The sequence below is a fragment of the Dama dama genome, chromosome 26 (assembly GCF_033118175.1).
Source record: "Dama dama isolate Ldn47 chromosome 26, ASM3311817v1, whole genome shotgun sequence".
Classification (NCBI taxonomy): domain Eukaryota; kingdom Metazoa; phylum Chordata; class Mammalia; order Artiodactyla; family Cervidae; genus Dama; species Dama dama.
This window is the reverse complement of record NC_083706.1, coordinates 57535538-57554425: the sequence shown is the minus strand read 5'-3', so window position 1 is coordinate 57554425 and position 18888 is coordinate 57535538. Positions and strand designations below refer to the sequence as shown.

The 18888-nt window shown below is 49.6% G+C and overlaps 1 protein-coding gene across 9 annotated transcripts in view; it reads right to left on the bottom strand.

Moving 5' to 3' along the window:
* Positions 1-212: 212 nt before the first annotated feature.
* FAM120B (family with sequence similarity 120 member B) overlaps positions 213-18888 on the bottom strand; it is a 66801-nt gene continuing 48125 nt past the window's right edge. For 4 of the 9 annotated variants that reach the window (XM_061130050.1, XM_061130056.1, XM_061130049.1 and 1 more), the window contains 5 exons: positions 14520-14726; positions 13082-13190; positions 10520-10612; positions 4963-5013; positions 213-496 (listed from right to left, as the gene is read on the bottom strand). In XM_061130050.1, coding sequence (XP_060986033.1) covers positions 4973-5013; positions 10520-10612; positions 13082-13190; positions 14520-14726 — 450 coding nt within the window. In that variant the 3' untranslated portion in view covers positions 213-496; positions 4963-4972. Of the gene's footprint in view, positions 4798-4962; positions 5014-10519; positions 10613-13081; positions 13191-14519; positions 14727-18888 lie in introns of all 9 variants that reach the window. The other 5 variants (XM_061130051.1, XM_061130053.1, XM_061130052.1 and 2 more) reach the window with 5 other exon arrangements.

Sequence of the window (18888 nt, the reverse complement as noted above, 5' to 3'; positions counted from 1 at the left end):
TACTTAATTTGTTGAAAGTTTTTATCATGAAAGGATGTTAAAATGGACATATATAAATAAATATAAATGTATAAATGTAAATGTATAAGGAAAATATTAACAAAACTAAAGAGAGAGACAGATAGCAATGTAATAATAGCATAATATTAGTATTGACAATAACAATTGCTTTTAACAATGGGTAGTAGAATCATCCAGAAAGAACACCAATAAACACTGAACTTGAACTGTTTTATATCAAGTGGGCTTAACAGACATATGTAGAACATTTTCATCCAATAGCAGAATATACAGTCTTCTTAGGTAAAAACAATATAATATTCACTAGGACAGATATGTTAGTCCACAAAACAAATCTTAAAAATTTAAGGCTAATGTTACATCAAGTGTATTTTCTGATAACAATGGTTGTTGTTGCTCAGTCACTAAGTCATGTCCGACTCTTCATAATTCCATGGACTGCAGCACACCAGGCTTCCTTATCCCTCACCATCTCCTGGAATTTGCCCAAGGAAAACAATGGTATGAAACTAGAAATCAGTAAAAGGAGGAAAACTGGAAAATTCACAAATCTGTGGAAATTAACACATTCTTGACCAAGCAATAAGTCAAGGAAGAAATCAAAAGGAAAATCAAAATGTATCTTCAGGCAAGCAAAAATGGAAATATAACATATAAGAACTTAACACAATAAAAGCAGTTCTAAGACTGAAGTTTATAGCAATAAATCCCTATATTAAAAAAGAAAGATCTCAAACCATGTAATGTTACACTTGAAGGAACGAGGAAAAGAACCTACTAAGTCCAAAGACAGCAGAGCATGTGTGTGTGCATTGTTTCAGTCGTGTCCGACTCTGTGCAACCCCATGGACTGTAGCCCGCCAGGCTCCTCCGTCCATGGGATTCTCCAGGCAAGAGTGCCAGAGTGGGTTGCCATGCACTTCTCCAGGGGATCTTCCAGACCCAGGGATCGAATCCACGTCTCTTATGTCTCCTGCATTGGCAGGCTGGTTCTTTAACGCTAGCACCACCTGGGAAGCCCCAACTTATCAAGAATGAATTACAATGAGACAGACAATCAGAACAGACCAATGAGTCAGTAACTAAAAACATTCCAACAAAAGCTCAGGACCAGATGGCTTCACTGGTGAATTCTACTAAACATTTTTTTAAAAATTAATGCTAATCCTTCTCAGACTCTTTCAAAAAACTGAAGGGAAAGAAACACTTCCAATCTCATTTTACAAGGACAGCATCACCCTGATACTGAAAACAGCCAAGGATACCACAAGAAAAGACAATCACAGGCCAATATCCCTGATGACTACTGATGCAAAAATTCTCAACAAAACATGTGTGTGCTCAGTTGCACAAACGTGTCCAACTCTTTGTGACCCTATGGACTATAGCCTGCCAGGCTCCTCTGTCTGTGGGATTCTCCAGGCAAGAATACTGGCGTGGGTTGCCATTTCTTACTCCAGGGGATTTTCCCGACCAGGGGAAGAATTGGCAGGTGGATTCTTTACCACTGTGCCACCTGGGAAGTCCTCAGCAAAGTTATTATGTTGGTGCTAAAGTAATCATGGTTTTGCATTGTTGAACTTTGCCATTTGATACTGGAATACGTTCTTTAAATAAATGTGGTTATGTTATACATCATTTTAATGTGCATTTCTCACTTCATATTTTTGGCTAATGACTTATTACTTGCTGTTTATGGCAAAAACCACTACAATATTGTAAAGTATTTTATACTTATTTTAGACTATAGAAATGATGCTAGACAAAAAGCAAATTTGAGCAATTTTTAGTTCAAAATGGCTCACAAAGCAGGGCAGAGAACTCGCCACAGCAACACATTTGGCCCAGGAACTGATAAGGAATGGACAGTGCAGCAGTGATGCAAGAAGTTTGCAAAGGAGACGAGAGCCCTGAAGATGAGGAGCACAGGGGCCGGCCATTGGGAGTTGACCATGACCAACTGAGAGCCACCACTGAAGCTGACCTTTTTACAACTACACAAGCAGTTGCTGAAGAACTCAACATCGACCATTCTACAGTCATTTGGCATTAAGCAAATCAGGATGGTGAAAAACATGATAAATGGGTGCCTCATGAGCTGACCGAAAATTTAAAAATCGTCATTTTGAAGTGTCATCTTCTCTTATTCTGCACAACAATGAACCATTTCTTGGTTGGATTGTGATGTGCGATGAAAAGTAGATTTTATACCACAACTGGTGATGTGCTTTCCAAAGCCAAACTTGCACCAAAAAAAGGTCATGGTAACTGTGGTCAGCATTTACCATAGTGGTCTGCTGCTGGTCTGATCCACTACAGTTTTCTGAATCCCGCTGAAACTATTACGTCTGAGAAATATGCTCAGCAAATTTAAGAGATGCACCAAAAACTGCAATGCCTGCAGCACACACCAGTCAACACAAAGGGCCCAATTCTTCTCCACAACAATGCCCGACTGCATGTTGCACAATCAACACTTCAAAAGTTGAAAGAACTGGGTTATGAAGTTTTGCCTTACCCGCCATGTTCATAGCAGGTGAATATCAACCAACCAACTACCACTTCTTCAAGCATCTCAACAATGTTTTGCAGGCTTCCACAGCCAGTAGGAGGCAGAAAATGCATTCCAAGAGTGTCAAATCCCAAAGCATGGATTTTTATGCTACAGAAATAAGCTTATTTCTCACTGGTAGAAATGTATTGATTGTAATGGCTCCTATTTTGATTAATAAAGATGTGTTTGAGCCTAGTTATAATGATTTAAAATTCATGGTCCAAAACCACAGTTACTTTTTCCATCAACCTAATATTAGCAAACTGAACTCAACAGTACGTTAAAAAGACTATACACCTTGGGCACCTGGAACTTACCCCAGGGATGCAGGGACGGTTCAACATTCCCAAATCAATCAACATGATATACCACATTAACAAAATGAAAATGAAAAATTATATGATTATCTCAACAGATGCAGAAAAAGCATCTGACAAAATTTAACATCCTTTTTCTTCACAAAGATCCCAATATGCTGGATGGTAAAATGCCTTCCAAATAATTTTTAAAAGTGAATTACATTTCCTTATGAATAATAATACTTTTATTTTCATTTTAAAACTGATATGTGGAAACTTCATCAGAAGACTTAATTGCAGAGATAATATAACACCAAAATTAGAAAAAAAATCACACTGGTTTTGCAAATGTAGTAAAGATTTTATCAACTTAATGGCTTTACTTAAGCTTGCTAAATGAACATAAACATTTTTTTACTAACATAAACATTTTACTGACAAGTTAGAATTTACTTATGACAGGGGGAAATGATATTCATGGAAGTCTACTCTTCTAGTCTAAGGAATGAAAGATTTATTTTAAAGTTATGCAAATAAGCAATAAAGAAATGAAACTTCTAGAAGCAGTAGTGGTCTCAAATTAGCAAAAACAAAATGAACAGAATGTTAAAAATTTAGACAGGAAACCTACATATAAAAAAAAAACCTATTTCCAAAACTGGGAAATAAGGCTATAGGTCCTACATGACTGCATGAAAAGTGACTAGACACGCAGATGTCCTGAAGAAGGACCTGTAGGAAGTGAATGGGAGACTATATTTCTTTTTGGTACATATTACCAAACGGGATTCTAAAACAAAGTAAGGAGCCTGCACACAGAGCTGGCAGTCAGGCTAAAGCATCAAGTGCAAAGATACAAACTGCACTGCAATTCGTTTAGGGTTTATTTTGTTTTAATGACATCAGCTGAAGGACATGTCTTGTGAGTGCCAGCAAGCACGACTCAAGAGGCTCTCCTGGGTATGGGTGCAGCCTGGAAGGTGGATTGGCAGTCACAGCAGCTCCAGGCCAAAAGGAGACAGCTGCTAACCTAATCCCTAATCTAGATTATTTTCAATTATCAAAATAACCAGGGGCTGAGGTCAGGACAATTTGGGGCTTAAAATTTCAATTCTTAGATTATGTGAAAATTCTTTCATGAAAAGAATGTCTCTGAAGTTGGATTCATTTAGAATATTTTTTAACAACAAGAGCCATTCAGGGCTCACAGATAAAGAGCAACAGATGTCCTACTTGTTAGCGGCATCATAAATTAGGCTTCCTGACACTCAACTACTGCCTCTCTCTACAGTTTGCAGGCTTCCTGTCTGATGCCTAACGTGTGCTGAATCCAGGTGTGTCTTCACAGGCACAGGCTCTGGGCTGGAGCAAATTCTAAATGAAAGGGTGACCCATGCGTCACATGCAATGTCAAGACCATGCAGCCACCTCTCCCACCAAGAGGGTGAGAAGGAAGCTGGTACATCTTTCTCTGTGAAGACCCAGTTGGAAACTTTACTTCTGGTTATAATTTATAATTAGTAAATAATTCCTGGAAAATGATATAGCCTATTAGACATCATGTCTTGAAAGATAAGATCATCTGGGAAATGCCCTCACAATCTAGTATTAAAGTTAAAGAAAGTGGGACATAATAAGATTCCAATTCATTAAAAGAATCAACAGATGCAGACTGGCATGAAGATGTTAACCATGGCTGTTTGGGGACGTGGAGTCAGGATGACATCTACAAGTAAGCCAACAAAGGCATTTTGGAAGAAGGCTGAAACAGACACTTTTCCTCTTGATGTGAGTCTGGGTCTGGAACCCCCAGAGAGCCTCTCCTCAGATGACGTAACTCTGAAGGATGGTCCAGAGGGTCCAGAGGCTTCACTCTGGTTTGACAGCCAGGCTCTGTGGCTTCTGCTTCTGTGCACACTGTTTCTGGAGGAAGCAAACTTACCTTGAAACCAAGTTGGGAGGTTTTAACATCTGAATTCTTTTAAAACTTTGGTACTTGATATGAAACATTTATGTTATAAAGACAGATGTTTTACTTCAATCTTTATAGAACTGATTTATACTGAAGATGTTAAGTGGTGGACTTACCAGAAGATGACTAATATCTTCTCCACTGGTCAGGCTCATACTGTCTACTTCCTGCACCAAACATAACAAAACAAAAAATAAGAATTAAATTTCTCTAAAAATAAAACAGAAAAAAAAGACACATTTTTAAGTACGTACAAAAACAACATCTGAGCTGTATTTGGGCCAGAACTTTATTCTCTTTTTAGCTGTGGCCACCTGTCATTAAAATTTTGTTCCATAATTATTCATTAAAGTAGGAAGCAATTAATTAAGAGGCAGTCCTGTTGGTGGAAGGAAGCACTGTCAGAACTGCTCCCCTCAACTCCAGGGCCACCGTCTGCACGGCGTCTACATGGCCACTGCTGCCAGGGATGTTTGCAAATGGCCCTTCCTGTGCAGATGGCGCCTGGGATGTTTTGCCAAGAGCAGGAAAGCGTGAGGGTGGCTCCCTCTGCAGCAGAGCTCAAGGCTTCCCTATCCCTGCCCTCGGGACTGCTGCCCACTTTCTGGCATCTCTAGGGTCAGAAAAGAACCATTCTACAAGTAAAACAGGTGATGGCTTTTCACATTTAAAATGTAACACTTCTCCAGCAAAAGGGATGGGCAGCCTTGTCACCTGCACCCCCCAGGAGGGTGACAAGAGAGGGTCACAGCAGTGGCCAGAATGAGGTTTCCAGGCAGCATCCTTGTTATCACAGATGATCAGAGGCAGCTTTACAACAGCCCAGGCCTCCTAGGAATCACCGAGAAGTGAAAATCTGAAGAAATCACAGGCAAATTTGTAGCTACTAACTGTGGAATTTAACACATCATTTCTCACCAACAGCACGTAGAGGTTAAACATTCTCACTTTAGCTGCCGGCTAGCATTTTAAAAGTTCCGAAAGCTTTGATGTTCACCCCTTGGTGAATAGAGGTTCACACCTCTGCTGGTCCCAGGTCCCCACCCCTGTCTCATTGGCTCCCAGCCCAGAAAGGCTCCCAGCCCAAATGGAGCGGCTCACCTCTCATCAGGTCAGGGGGCCTGGGGGCGGCCATGGGAAACCTGCTTGTTAACTCTGTCCTGAAAATAGTGACAACATTCTGCTTGGACCGCTTGAGTATCTCCAAAAAACACTATAACAGGGGCTCAAAAGTAGGTAAAACACAGCAAAAAATGTGCTGGCTAAGTAAAGATGACATAATTCAACCACAGAGAGGAGATAAAAAATGGATTACCTGACCTGAAAAAACATGTTCCTGTTCTAACAAAAGACTTAATGTACACATGCGTGCATGTTTAAAATATATTCTGTGTGGAAACATACGTGCACTGCAAACATTTTTTGAGCACCTTCCATATCAGGCAACATGCAAGGACACACAGTCTGCTCGCTTATATGTGTACTGTCAGACCTTCCAGTTTCTCGCCCATCCCAACTCCTGAATTCCCAAGTCCAACACCAACGTAGCACTCACCACCTCAACTCTGCCTCAAACCTGAGGCCCCCAGAGAAGTGTTTCAGCTCCAAACCCTCTGGCACCAGCACCCCTGGACTTTGGAGGGGCTCCTGCAGCCCCACAGAGCAGGGATTTCCTCAGAGACCACCTAGCAACTGTCTGCCCTGAGCCTGCAGGGAAAGCACCCCAGGGTGGCGACCAGCTCGGGAGCCACCGGCACCCGACGTCCGGCCTCGCTCGCCGAGCTGATGGTCCCTCAGGAGGTTCGGCAGCGGGACCCGTGGGGCCCAGAGCTCAGGTCACCAGCAGCGTGGAAGGACCGGGGTGACAGCACATTCCCCCCAGGACCTCTGCTCTGCCAACGTGCTCAATGCCCGTGAGTGGGCTGGACGACTCACCAGACACACAGGCCTTGCTGGCATGCGTCCTCGAACCCTCGCGTCAGACCGAAGTGGTGGCGGCCCTGGACTTATGCTCCTGCAGGTGACACCTCCTTCCCTTGCCTCCCAGACCTACCCCTTCCCAGAACCTCAGACCCTGCCAGACTGACAGGGAGATCACCAGGCACCAGCTTCCTGCTTGTCCTCTGGTCCAGGCCCAGGGGGACACCAGGCCCTCAGCGCGACCTGCTCACTCTGACTTGCATCACTGACAGCACTCACCTGACCTCAGCCTCCACCGGGCCTCGGCCATACACGCAGGACACAGTACATGGGCAGACCCTGGGGCTCTGCGTGGCCAGCTGTTCCCCAAGGGGCCGGCCATCTAGTTACGAGGGCTCCAAGATAAGACCCCTGCTGTCTAGTTATGAGGGCTCCGAGAGAAGACCCTCGCCATCTAGTTATGAGGGCTCTCAAGAGAAGACCCCTGCCCAGGGAGCCAGGGCTGACGTGAGGGTCTGCTCTTCAACCCTAAGAAGTCTCTGTTTTCTAATTCGCATGAGGAGAGATTTCCTAGACACCACCGTCTGCCAACAGAATCTGAAGAGACTGTTCACTGTAGATCCAAGGAAAACAGTTCCTCCTTCGATGTTAACATGCCCCTGACAGCTCTGCCATCACAGGGAAGTAAGGCGGAAGCCAATATTCACGCCTCTTCTTCCTTGGCCAGTGACCAGAGGAAACTCTGGCCAGGGTGAGGACAAGGGCCTGGGGAGGGCTTGGTGTTGAAGCGATGGCTTCTGGTCGCGTGCTCAGTGACGGCCGAAACCACACAGGCCAAGCCTGCAGTCAGTGTGCTGTTTCCTTGCTTTACTTTACGATTAAAAAACAGCTTTCACTGAGGTATAATTGACTTTGCTTTTTAACAGGAAAAACTTTAATAGGACAGGTCAATGTAAGAATATTAAGAGAAATTCTAGAATCAATGCAGGAGAAGAGTAAGATCAAAAAGGGACGATGGTGACCTGTGGGCCCAGGATATCAGTCTCTTCCCTCCATGTCAGAGGTCAGGGAGAGTTGGGGGGGGGCGGGGGGACTGCCTTTGCGGGATCGGAGGCAGCATCTACTTGTCTGGACTCGAGTGAAGTAAGAAGAGAAAGCCTGTAGCATGTACTGTTCTACAGGCTTCAAATTCAAGGCCCACCGGGTCCCAGTCCACCGGCACAGGCAGCACAAGGCCTGCTCCTGACAGCGTGTCCCCAGGACACGGCCTGCCCCCCACACTCACCCTGCAGGCCCGCCGTCCAGCTGCAGAAGAGCAGCAGCGGAGACCTTGGGGCTCGGAGCAGAAGGACCCCAGGGCACCAGGCTGACGCCCGTGAGGAGACCCAGGGAGGCACAGGAGCGGGCTGAGGGGAGGCCCGACAATGGGCTGCTGGGGTCGGCCACGCACGCCCACAGGCACTGCGGGTCACGGGGGTGCATGCCCCCCGCAGTCACAGCCTTGCCCATCTGTGCCCGTCTCAGCCTGCAGCCTCCCCACGGGGCTTTCTGGAAGCCGGAGCCAAGGAGCAAGGAAGGTGGCTATTCTCGCCCACTCCTGGCCACTACGGGGAGACGGCCAGGCAGGCGCTCTGGGCAGCCTTCCCTTTGCCTGGGATGCGGGGGTGCGGGCTCTGGAGAAGGGCCGAGCCGGCCACATCGGGCCGGGCAGCGGAAGATGACCGCGTCTCCGCGTGCTGCACCGCAGGCTCTAGGCGTGACCGATCACCGCCTCTCCCACGTCTGCCTGGGCCCCACAGCAGCCGTGTCCCCGCCCCCGCCCGTCTCCTCAGAGCCTCGTAAGGTGCTGGAGGAGGCCAGGGTGAGCCCCGCCTTTCTCCTTCCGGGCCTACACGTCTCCAGGTCCCTCTTTCTCTCAGAAACACCTTCCCCAGACTTCCCTGCTGGTCCAGTGGTTAAGAATCTGCCCGCCAATCCAGGGACGCAGGTTCGACCCCTAGTCTGGGAAGACCCCGTGAGCCGCGACTCCTGAGCCTGTGCCCTGGAGCCCGCGCTCCCCATCAAGAGAAGCCACGCAGCTTGCCGCAACTAGAGAAAGCCCTCTCTCAGCGACGGTGACCTAATGGAGCCAAAGATAGATAGATAAAATTCAAAACCAAAATGAAAACCACCTTGCCCTGTCTTCCCTGAGGAGGGCCGTCAGTCTTTAGAGTTACCAGCTGAGATTCTCCACGCACCACCGCCCAACTGGGGGCCATGTCCCTACACATGTGCGGGTCTGACAGACGGACAGTGACCCCCTTTCGCCCCCACCCCCATGTCTGAGGGACTTGCCCTCAACTGTGAGTCCACAGCACCGGGGCCCCTCTGATTCCAGGGTGGACACAGACCTGCCTATATGTGGGGGCCCTGTCTGTGGCTTAGTCCAGTTAACCTCAGACCCTTCTCAGCTGGAAATCCCCTCAGACACACTGGAACCAGGGGAAAGCTGGTATTTCCCGACTCCCGGTGACACTGCGCCACCTGACTGCTCAGACTACTCGGCTGGCGCCGGGGGAGGGAATCCACACTTGCCCCGGCGGGGGCTCCTCAGGTGTGGGCACCACCGACTGCTCAGCCAGCCCGCCTGGAGGCCCCGGGGGCACTGGGAGGCGTGACTGGGGAGCAGAGGCTGCAGGGGAAGTGGGGTCAAAGGAACAGCTGCAGCTTCTGTGACTAACTGTGGGGGTGTCTCTCTCCTCCAGGGCTGGGGCCTCACGGAGCCCTACTGTGGACCCCAAGTATCTGCTAAGTGTGCAGGTCCTTCAAGAACCAGCAGAGGAACACAGCCTCACAGGCTACCCGCGGGACCAAGGTCACACCGGAGTCCTGGGTCACGGCGCCATGATGGCCGCAGCAGTCACACACAGCAATGAGAAGCCGGTGCAGGGCACGCATCTCACAGGTTGCAAAAGTAACAGGAAAACTACAGGTGTTTGCATTTGGAAAGGTAAAATTAGAAATCTTAGGTAATTCAAAAGTCTATGCAGTTTGGCTCTCAAAACTGCAGAGAATCTGAATTTAAATACTGGTATGAGGTTTTTGGTGTATTTAAAGTATAAATTATTATATACAAAATTCATCCTCATGTTTTAAACCAGGCGTCGGTATCACACATGCAGGAAAAGACTCACCATGCTTCCCAGGTCACATTCTGAGGCTCCTGGGCTCCTCACAGGACGTAGGGAAATGCTGATACTGGCAGAATGCTACTTTGTGCGTTATTTCACTAGAAGGATGTACGTGTATATAGGGGTTTCCCAGGTAGTGCTAGTGGTAGAGAACCCATCTGCCAATGCAGAAGACTCGGGTTCCATCCCTGAGCCAGGAAGATCCCCGGGAGGAGGACACGGCAGTCCACTCCAGCATTCCTGCTGGAGAGTCCCATGGACAGAGGAGCCTGGCGGGCTACAGTCCATGGGGTCACAAAGAGTTGGACACGACTGCAATGACTTGGCACGCACGCAGGCACATGTGTATGTAACCTTCACAGGAGCTTTCTTCTCAGTAAATTACGAAACTGGTTCTTGAGCAGCTGAACGAATTGACAGAAGATGAATCAGGCGGCAGGTTAGTGCCCAGCACGGCGACTGCCTCTGCACTTGAGCAGGCGGGGCTCCCAGGCCTATGTATTTTCCTGCTCACTTGCTCGCAAACATAAAACCTACTCCCAAGTAGCCACGAGGCAGGCCCAGAACACCGTGGGCCTCTTACCTGGCCCCTGGTCCCTCCAGTGCTGTCTGTGGCCAGCCCGGCTGCACCCGGAGCTTGTCCCGTGGGATCTGGATCCCGGTCGGCCCCACCGTCCTGTGGGGACACGTGACGGCATGTCAGCAGCTACACGCGCCTGATCCCAGGTGGCAGCTGTTCTTAGGAGTGAGCAAGGTGGCCCTGGCTGGTAGCTTTCAAACACCTGGCATCCCTTCCATCAGAGGGACAGCCCATGAAAAACACAGGCTCTGGGGCCGGCTTTAAACCTATGCCCAGGAGAGTCTGTGTTGGTGCCAAGCAGGGTGTTCTGTTAGGTGCCTCCAAGCAGGGCCTCCTCGGTCAGCTGCCCTGGGCAGTGGACCAGACACTGCTGTGCCTGGAGCCAGAAGCCCAGGCCCACAACGCTGGCCACCAGCACGCAGCTCTGGGACATAGGAGGCAGGCCTGACCAGGCCGCCCTCTCCCAGTGCTTCACGAACTTCACCAGCGCGTACCCACTCACTCTCACTTCCTCTCCTAAAGTCCTAAACCCTGATGCCCTCTGTTTGTCTCTATGGAACGCAGCACTAGCAAGTCTAGGTACAAATTTAAATGTGATTTTAAACAGCATCTTGGTGCTTCCTGCTGCTCTATAAAGGAGGCCTAGCCTGCCCAGTACTGGCCCCAGGGTGAACCAGCACTTGGTGGACACAGGCAGGCAGCCCCTCGCTGGCCCAGCACTGTGACCCCTGCCCTCCACACACACTCTGACCCGGGCGCTGCCTGGAAGGTGCCAGGACCAGTGTCACTGGCACAGCCCTGTCCAGGAGGAGGAGGCAGCATTTGGTAGAGGTGACCAAGGATGCTGGGCTGGGCTCAGGGGGCTGAGTTCTGCCACCAAGAACCTACATGGTGTTGGTAGGTCACTGGGGCCCAGGGGACTGAACCAAAGAACCTCAGGCTGTTAACAGTTTCCTCCATAACTGGGGATAACAAGACAGGCCCGCCCTGGTCTGCCATCAGTACAGACACTTCACCAGAGATCAGTCACAGTTTCCTATCCCTACCAGAAGACACTGGATGGCAGCTTTAACACACCTGACATCTGAGAGACCACAGGCTGTCTTAGGGCCTTAAACAAAACCTGTCCCACATGTGGTCCTCCTGGGCCTGAGCACCCGACTCTGACATGCAGAAAGAGCTTCAGGAGTTCGCCTCCCAGCGACCACCGTGGCTGAAGCAGGCTGCACCCTGCCGTCTGCATGTCTGTAGCCAGCCCATCCCTGCTCTGCGGACAACTGCACCACTGACGGGAATCCTGGGCCAGGGCTCGCAGGGCACCTGTGATGCTGCCAAGAGATGCAGGGAACAGGTGATGCAGAGAGAACGCTGCCTATTTATTTTGCAAGGAAAAAACTTCTGCTTTGCTCCAAGCGGCAGGAGAAAGGTCACTGACGGCGAGAGGGTGAGGCCAGGGGGGTCTGTCCCACAGGAGCCAGGAGGGGCTGAAGCCGCTGCCCACGGCGCTGACCGGCAGGAGCAGGACTCGACCCTAGTAGGCCTTCCTTACTGACCTCAGGGCACAACATCTCTCAGAGAGAAACGTGCAAGGCTGGTGTGAGAACCAGGACAATCTGGGGGGAAGGAATTTGGGGTAATTCTCTAATTCCGTCACTACAGCACCAGGACTGCTACGGTGACAGTTACAGATCCTACCCAAATGAGAACATGGGAACATGATTAAACTGAACTCATTAACACAAGTTACTGAACAAGATGCCTGACTTCACTGATAGACAAACAAGCACCCAGTGAAGGAGATAGGCTTTTTCATCTATCAAATTAGTGAGAAAAGCAAATGTAAGTGATGTCAAGGATGCACCCAATGGACACTCTTAATCCTGCTGGTGAAGGTGTGAAGTGACCATGTGCTTTTAGAAAACAAGTTGGCAACGTGAATCTAAAACCCGATTATGTCTGGATCTGTAGTTCTGTGAACAATGGAACTCTACTCTAAGGAAACACACATACAAAACCATCATGCGTAAAAAGAGAAAACCGGAAGCTTGAGGCGGGGAAGCTATTAGGCGAACGCAACACGTGCAGAGGTGGGCATTCTGTTAAGGGGAGCCTGAGCACCGTGACTACGTGCTGGAAGGCGAGTGCCCTGGAGCAGAGGACACACACCGAGTACACTCGCAGTGAGACAAACACAGAGAGACGCTGTCAATAGCAAACATCTGTTACCTTCAGGGACAGGTTTAAAGGTTTCAGTTTCAATATAATTAAAACAAACCTTTTTAGTTATGTTCTTTGTATTCTGAGTTCTCCTCATATCATGAGAAAAAATAAACCCAAACCTTTGTCAAATAAAGACCCATCAACCCAGTGGTGCACACTCTAGGGCCTCCTGGAGAGCCAGTGAAGCCCCAGGGCAGGGCCCTCAGCCTGCACCCTCTGCAGACTCTCTCCTGCGGGGCCAGAACCTAACTGCTCAGCAGTGCACGAGCACCTCAGTTCCGCTGCTTCTTCCCGCTGCGCCAGCCTCCCTGAAGCTGCACGCAGGGTAGAGGGGCCAGGACCCACCTGCGTGGTGTGGACGCCAGTGCCGCCTGCTGACGATCGGTCTGCTCTCCTTCCCACAGGCTTTGCACACGACTGACTTCAGGGTGTGGAATCTGGTGACGTGGGACCTCTGCAGACAGACGCGACGGCAGAGCAGCGTCAGACACAGCAGGCACTCAGGAGACACAGTGACGGGGAGGGCAGCAGTCTGGGGCCGCAGGGCCGTGGGGAGTGAGACTGTGCCTGCCCGCACACCGCAGCCGGCAGGAGTCCCAGAAGCTGGTCCTCGCCTGCACGACCTGATGGTGACAGCGGCGGCACCTCTGTGTCTGCAGTGAGACAAGTGTCTGCAGAGGGGCCTCAGGTCTGCAGCGGCGTCTACGCCCTACCACCGACTGCACCGAGGACACCCCTGCTGGTGACGTCGTCACTTCAGTCCCAGCCAGCTCCAAGACAGCAGGCAGACAGAGAGATGCCGCCGACAGTGCAGGGACGGGCGACCTTCCTAGCTGCCTCTGGACGGCTGGGTGCTCGCTCCGCCTGTCGGCGCCTGTCGTGGAGTAGTAAGTGTAGCCCCTGACTGTCTGCACTGGCTCCAGACATGAGGCGGGTCTGCGGGGGTGACGTGCAGGCAGTGGCATGAGCCCGGCCTATGGTTACCTCTCACTGACTCAGTACTAAAGCCACGGTCGTGGGACATTCTCGCCAGTACTCTGCTTTTGCTGACTGTACCTAATTTTGGCTGCTTCTAAATTCTGAACACTACACTCCTGTGACACCCTGAATTGTATCTGTGTGTGAAACAGTGATGCCAACACATAAACGTTTTCTGTCTGACGTGTAAGGCGTGGAGTGCCACCCCGTCACTGACCAGTCAGCTCTCGCCCATCACAGGGTCCCGTGGGTACTGACACTTGTTCCAAATGAGCCAGGCTGTAGCCTGACTTGGAAATCTTCCAGGAACCATGCAGCAACTGTACTTACAGAGCCAGGGTGGTGGTGACCAGCCCCACTAAACTGCCGGCCTTCAGGAAATGATTCAAGGAACACATCACCACCACGCCGACTGAATCAGCCTGACACCTGCAGAGCGGGTCTGCAGGGAGTGCACGCTCTTCACCCAAATGGGGAAAAGGAAAAAAGGCGCTAGGAAATATAGAATGTATGACAGTGGGATGCTGTGCTGTGGCCTGCCTCCACAAAAGCTCGGGGGAGCTCACAATGCTGGGGGCACAGCCGGACTTGGGCGGCCACCAGCAGCCTCGCCGATTTCTGGGTCAGTTTCAGAACTCCTCAGTGCGGGTTTCTGGGGTCTGCCCCTGAAGGAGTGACTGTGAGGACAGACAGTGCTGCTGACCCCTGTGACCTCCAGCCAAGGACCCTGAGTTTTCATGATGCATTTTAACAACTGACTTCAAACCTACTAACTTCTCTAATGTGAAGAAGACTGTGGACTCACGTTCTGCTCCACGAGCACCTCCGCGGTGTACCCTTTCTCGGACTGCAGGTACTTCTGATGAAACAGCTTCCCATCGAACAGGTGCCAGGGCATGAAGTCAGCCATCTCCCAGGGGGAGCCACAGGCACCGTTGACCAACACCAAGGTGGTGAGACCACGCACCAGGAGGGTGGCCAGCTGCACAGCTCTGGGGTCAATGTGGTCAAGCTGCAGAGGCAAGACGCAGGGAGAAGGTGAGGAGGCAGCCCTCGCACGGGGAACCAGAGCTCCCCCCAGCGTGGCTGGTGGCTCAGGCACTGCGCCCACAAGGTCAGGCCACCTCTCCACACAGACGCCCTCGGGGCAGCAAAGCTCCATCCTGCCAGGAAGGTGACGGGATCGCAGCCTCAGGCCCACCGGGAAAATTTCTTTAAAAGCAAAGGCAGGAACTTCCCTGGTGGTACAGAGGCCGCCTGCCAATGCAGGGAACGTGGGTTCAATTCCTGGTCAAGGAGAGTCCACATGCTGCGGAACAACTCAGCCCGAGCCCCTCACCATGAATGAAGAAAACCTGTGCACAGCAATGAAGACCCGGCACTGCCAAAAAGAAACACAAAAAGATAGCAAACTTTGCAAGGGGAAAATGAAAAACAGGAAAGGCGGAGAGGCCAAGACAGAGTCATTCTGGACACTGATGAGTCAGAGTTCTAACCATGAGCATTACTATAAAAATTTCACATAAATGTCTGTCATTTAAGAATAAAATGGCTTATTATTGCACAGGGTTGATGGGCTGGTTCATTTCAGTCACTCAGTCGCGTCCGACTTTGCAGCCCCATGGACTGCAGCACGCCAGGCCTCCCTGTCCATCACCAATTCCCGGAGTTTACTCAAACTCACGTCCATTGAGTCAGTGATGCCATCCAACAATCTCATCCTCTGTCGTCCTCTTCTCCTCTTGCCTTCAATCTTTCCCAACATCAGGGTCTTTTCTAATGAGTCAGTTCTTTGCATCAGGTGGCCAAAGTACTGGAGTTTCAGCTTCAGCATCAGTTCTTCCAATCAATATTCAAGACTGATCTCCTTTAGGATGGACTGGTTGGATCTCCTTGCAGTCCAAGGGACTCTCAAGAGTCTTCTCCAACACCACAGTTCAAAAGCATCAATTCTTCAGTGCCCAGCTTTCTTTATAGTCCAACTCTCATAAACATACATGAATACTGGGAAAACCACAGCTTTGACTAGATGGATCTTTGTTGGCAAAGATGGGCTGGTACTTCTTATAAATTAATATCACACCCATACAAAATTTTTATTTTGTTGTCAAACCTCCTTCCTGTTCTTGGACACTGTGGGGGCTCCATATGGTAGGAAGCTGCAGAGACATCTTTCGCCTCAGTCGCTTGTGTTTTTGGCATTTGTGGCCTGTGCTGACCATAAACAGTGAACTGACCACAAGCAAGTGTCCACAGGGTTTTGTTAATACAGGAAGTTCCACTCAGTCTGTCAGCATCAGGTGGATCTATGTTGCGCAAAATAAATAGCAGTGATTTTCAACATCACATAGCTCACAAAACTGAAATAAACCAGGAAAAGGACCGATGTTTCATCCCTTTTCTAAGTCGTGTTTCATTTCCCTATTGAAAGAAACGTGGTTGCGACGTTGGATTGGGGTTGCACCAGGCTACCAAGCCCTCGCTGCCATCAGCACTCTGACCCCACCACCTACTTCCAACCACGGGGCACCCCCCTGAGTGCCCACACACGGCACTGTCCGGCTCGAAAGGCACCGCCCAGGCCAGTAGTAGGGCCCCAGGTGGGGCTTGAATTTAAGTGCAGTAAGGTTAACTGCACCGTTTCTCAGATGCCCCAGCCATTTCAAGTGTTCAGAGGCCTGCCTGACCCTACGGGACGGCTGTGGTCTTGCGCCCCTCTCTCTCCACCGCCTTCAGGCCCTGCAGTGCCCAGCCCTGAGGCGGCACCATGGGCCCCAGGTCAGCGCACCCACCAAGGCTGCTCAAGGTCCGCTGAACCGATGCAGACGTTACGTACTTACTGAGGGCTGGGGGCAATTCTCCCATGAAGTAGGCTTTCCTGTAAGAGTCAATTTCTTCATTTCTTATACACTTCTCTGTCACTTTTAAAGTAAATTTTAATAGAAGTAAACCACCTCCCAAAGCAGATATCCTCTGCAGACCATCTGAATTTTCAAACAAACCAGGTGACAAGCGCCTGGGCCACAAAGCAAGTGTCATCAGCACTGCAGAAGCCCCCAGTATCCCCACAGCCTGAAGGTGGTGCCACAGCCTACTCAAGTGTGGACAGGCCTGCTCACCAGCGAGTGATGAACGAACTGCAGCACACACAGGCTCAGGCTTCTCTGGGCTGAAACCGGGGTTTCTCTGGCTGTTCACCCTCTGCGCTGTTACCCACCACTGCATGCAGTGCTGGGGTTTCTACACTGCTCACCCTTTGCGCTGTTACCCACCACTGTATGCAGTGCTGGGATTTCTACACTGTTCACCCTCTGCACTGTTATACACCTCTGTATGCAGTGCTGGGGTTTCTCTGGTTGTTCACCCTCCACGCTGTTATACGCCACTGCATGCAGTGCTGGGGTTTCTACACTGCTCACCCTCCACGCTGTTATATGCCACTGCATGCAGTGCTGGGGTTTCTACACTGTTCACCCTCTGCACTGTTACCCACCACTGTATGCAGGGCTGGGGTTTCTACACTGCTCACCCTCCACGCTGTTATATGCCATTGCGTGCAGGGCTGGGGTTTCTACACTGTTCACCCTCTGCACTGTTATATGCCACTGTATGCAGTGCTGGGGTTTCCTACACTGTTCACCCACTGTGCTGTTATACACCAGTGTATGCAGGGCTGGGGTTTCTCTGGTTGTTCACCCTCAGTGCTGTTATACACCACTGTGTGCAGGGCTGGGGTTTCTCTGGTTGTTCACCCTCAGCGCTGTTATACGCCACTGTATGCAGAGCTGGGGTTTCTACACTGTTCACCTTCTGTGCTGTTATACACCACTGTGTGCAGGGCTGGGGTTCCTATACTGTTCACCCTCTGCACTGTTATATCCCGCTGCATGCAGTGCTGGCTGGGGCACTCTTAGCGTGTAATCACTCTGGAGACAGTAGCACCTTTCAACAGGCAGCCTGTTCTCACACAGAAGTGCATTCTATCAACACAGCTTTATGGCTCTCAGAGGGGATTCTGTCCAACTGCTGCTTTTCCTAAATGTTTCACATTTTTCCTTGTATGTTAAGTGTAAACGCAGCAAATGTGGTGGTTAGCTTTACTTGTTTCTGTTTTTGTAGAATATACTTGAATTATGCATGTCGACTTTGCACCATCCCCTGATAAATCTGTGTAGTGAGTCTAATTGTTGCTCTGTAAATTTGGATTCCCATAAACACAATCACACCACCTATCAATAATGAGTTTTATTCTATTCTTTCAGTGTAAGGGAAGTTGGTGAAAGAAGGCACCCCTGACTCACGCACACCATAGTGGAAAAACTTCCACTATTTTACTATGAAGTCTGATTTCTGTTGTAGACACTCCTTCTTAGATTAAGAAAACTCTCTTCTAGTCCTAGTCTGCTGAGACTGTTCACCACAAACAATAACTGAATTCAACCAATACTTTCTCTACAACATGCATGGTGCTAATGAAGGCAATCACACTGGTTTTCAAATGTTAAACTAAGCCTGTATTTGAAAAATAAACACTTGATTGTGTCAAAAGAGCAGAATGAAAATATGACGCTTGAGGGCCTCTTCCAGCAACTGGGAGAGTCACACAGCAGCTCTTCTTCCCAGAAGAACCGGGATTTGGGGACAAGTCAGTGTGGCAGAAGGCTGGGCCCTCAATCCCGAGTCAGAGTCGCTGGTAAGCATGGCTAATTCCATGTGGCTAAGGTAAGGCTTCACCAATAAAGTGATAAGAGGATGTGACCCACCTTTTGGAAATAGGAGTTAAGCATGTCTTCATGCTTTGGAATGAAGACAGGGAGGAGCTGATTCCTGAGCACTTCCTGCTGAAGTGATGGACATAGAAACCAGAAAAGCCAGTTCTACTGCTGCAAAGCCTCAGGGTGAATACTGAACAGTAAACACTCCACTGTCTGGTGTTTATCACAACTGGGGCTCATTCTGTATACACTGAAGCTGAAGCCCCTAAGTCAGCCGTTTCAGGCATTGCTTCACCAGAGCGACTATCTTAAAAGCAGGTGGAAACCCAGGCAGGGAGAGGAGAGTACTGCAGACATTGGACCACTCACCAGAAAACCAAACAAGAGCAAACTCTTGAGTTTTCGTGGTCTGAAAGGCCGGCTAGACTTTGGAGGTTCTACACCAAAGTTCTCTGTGGC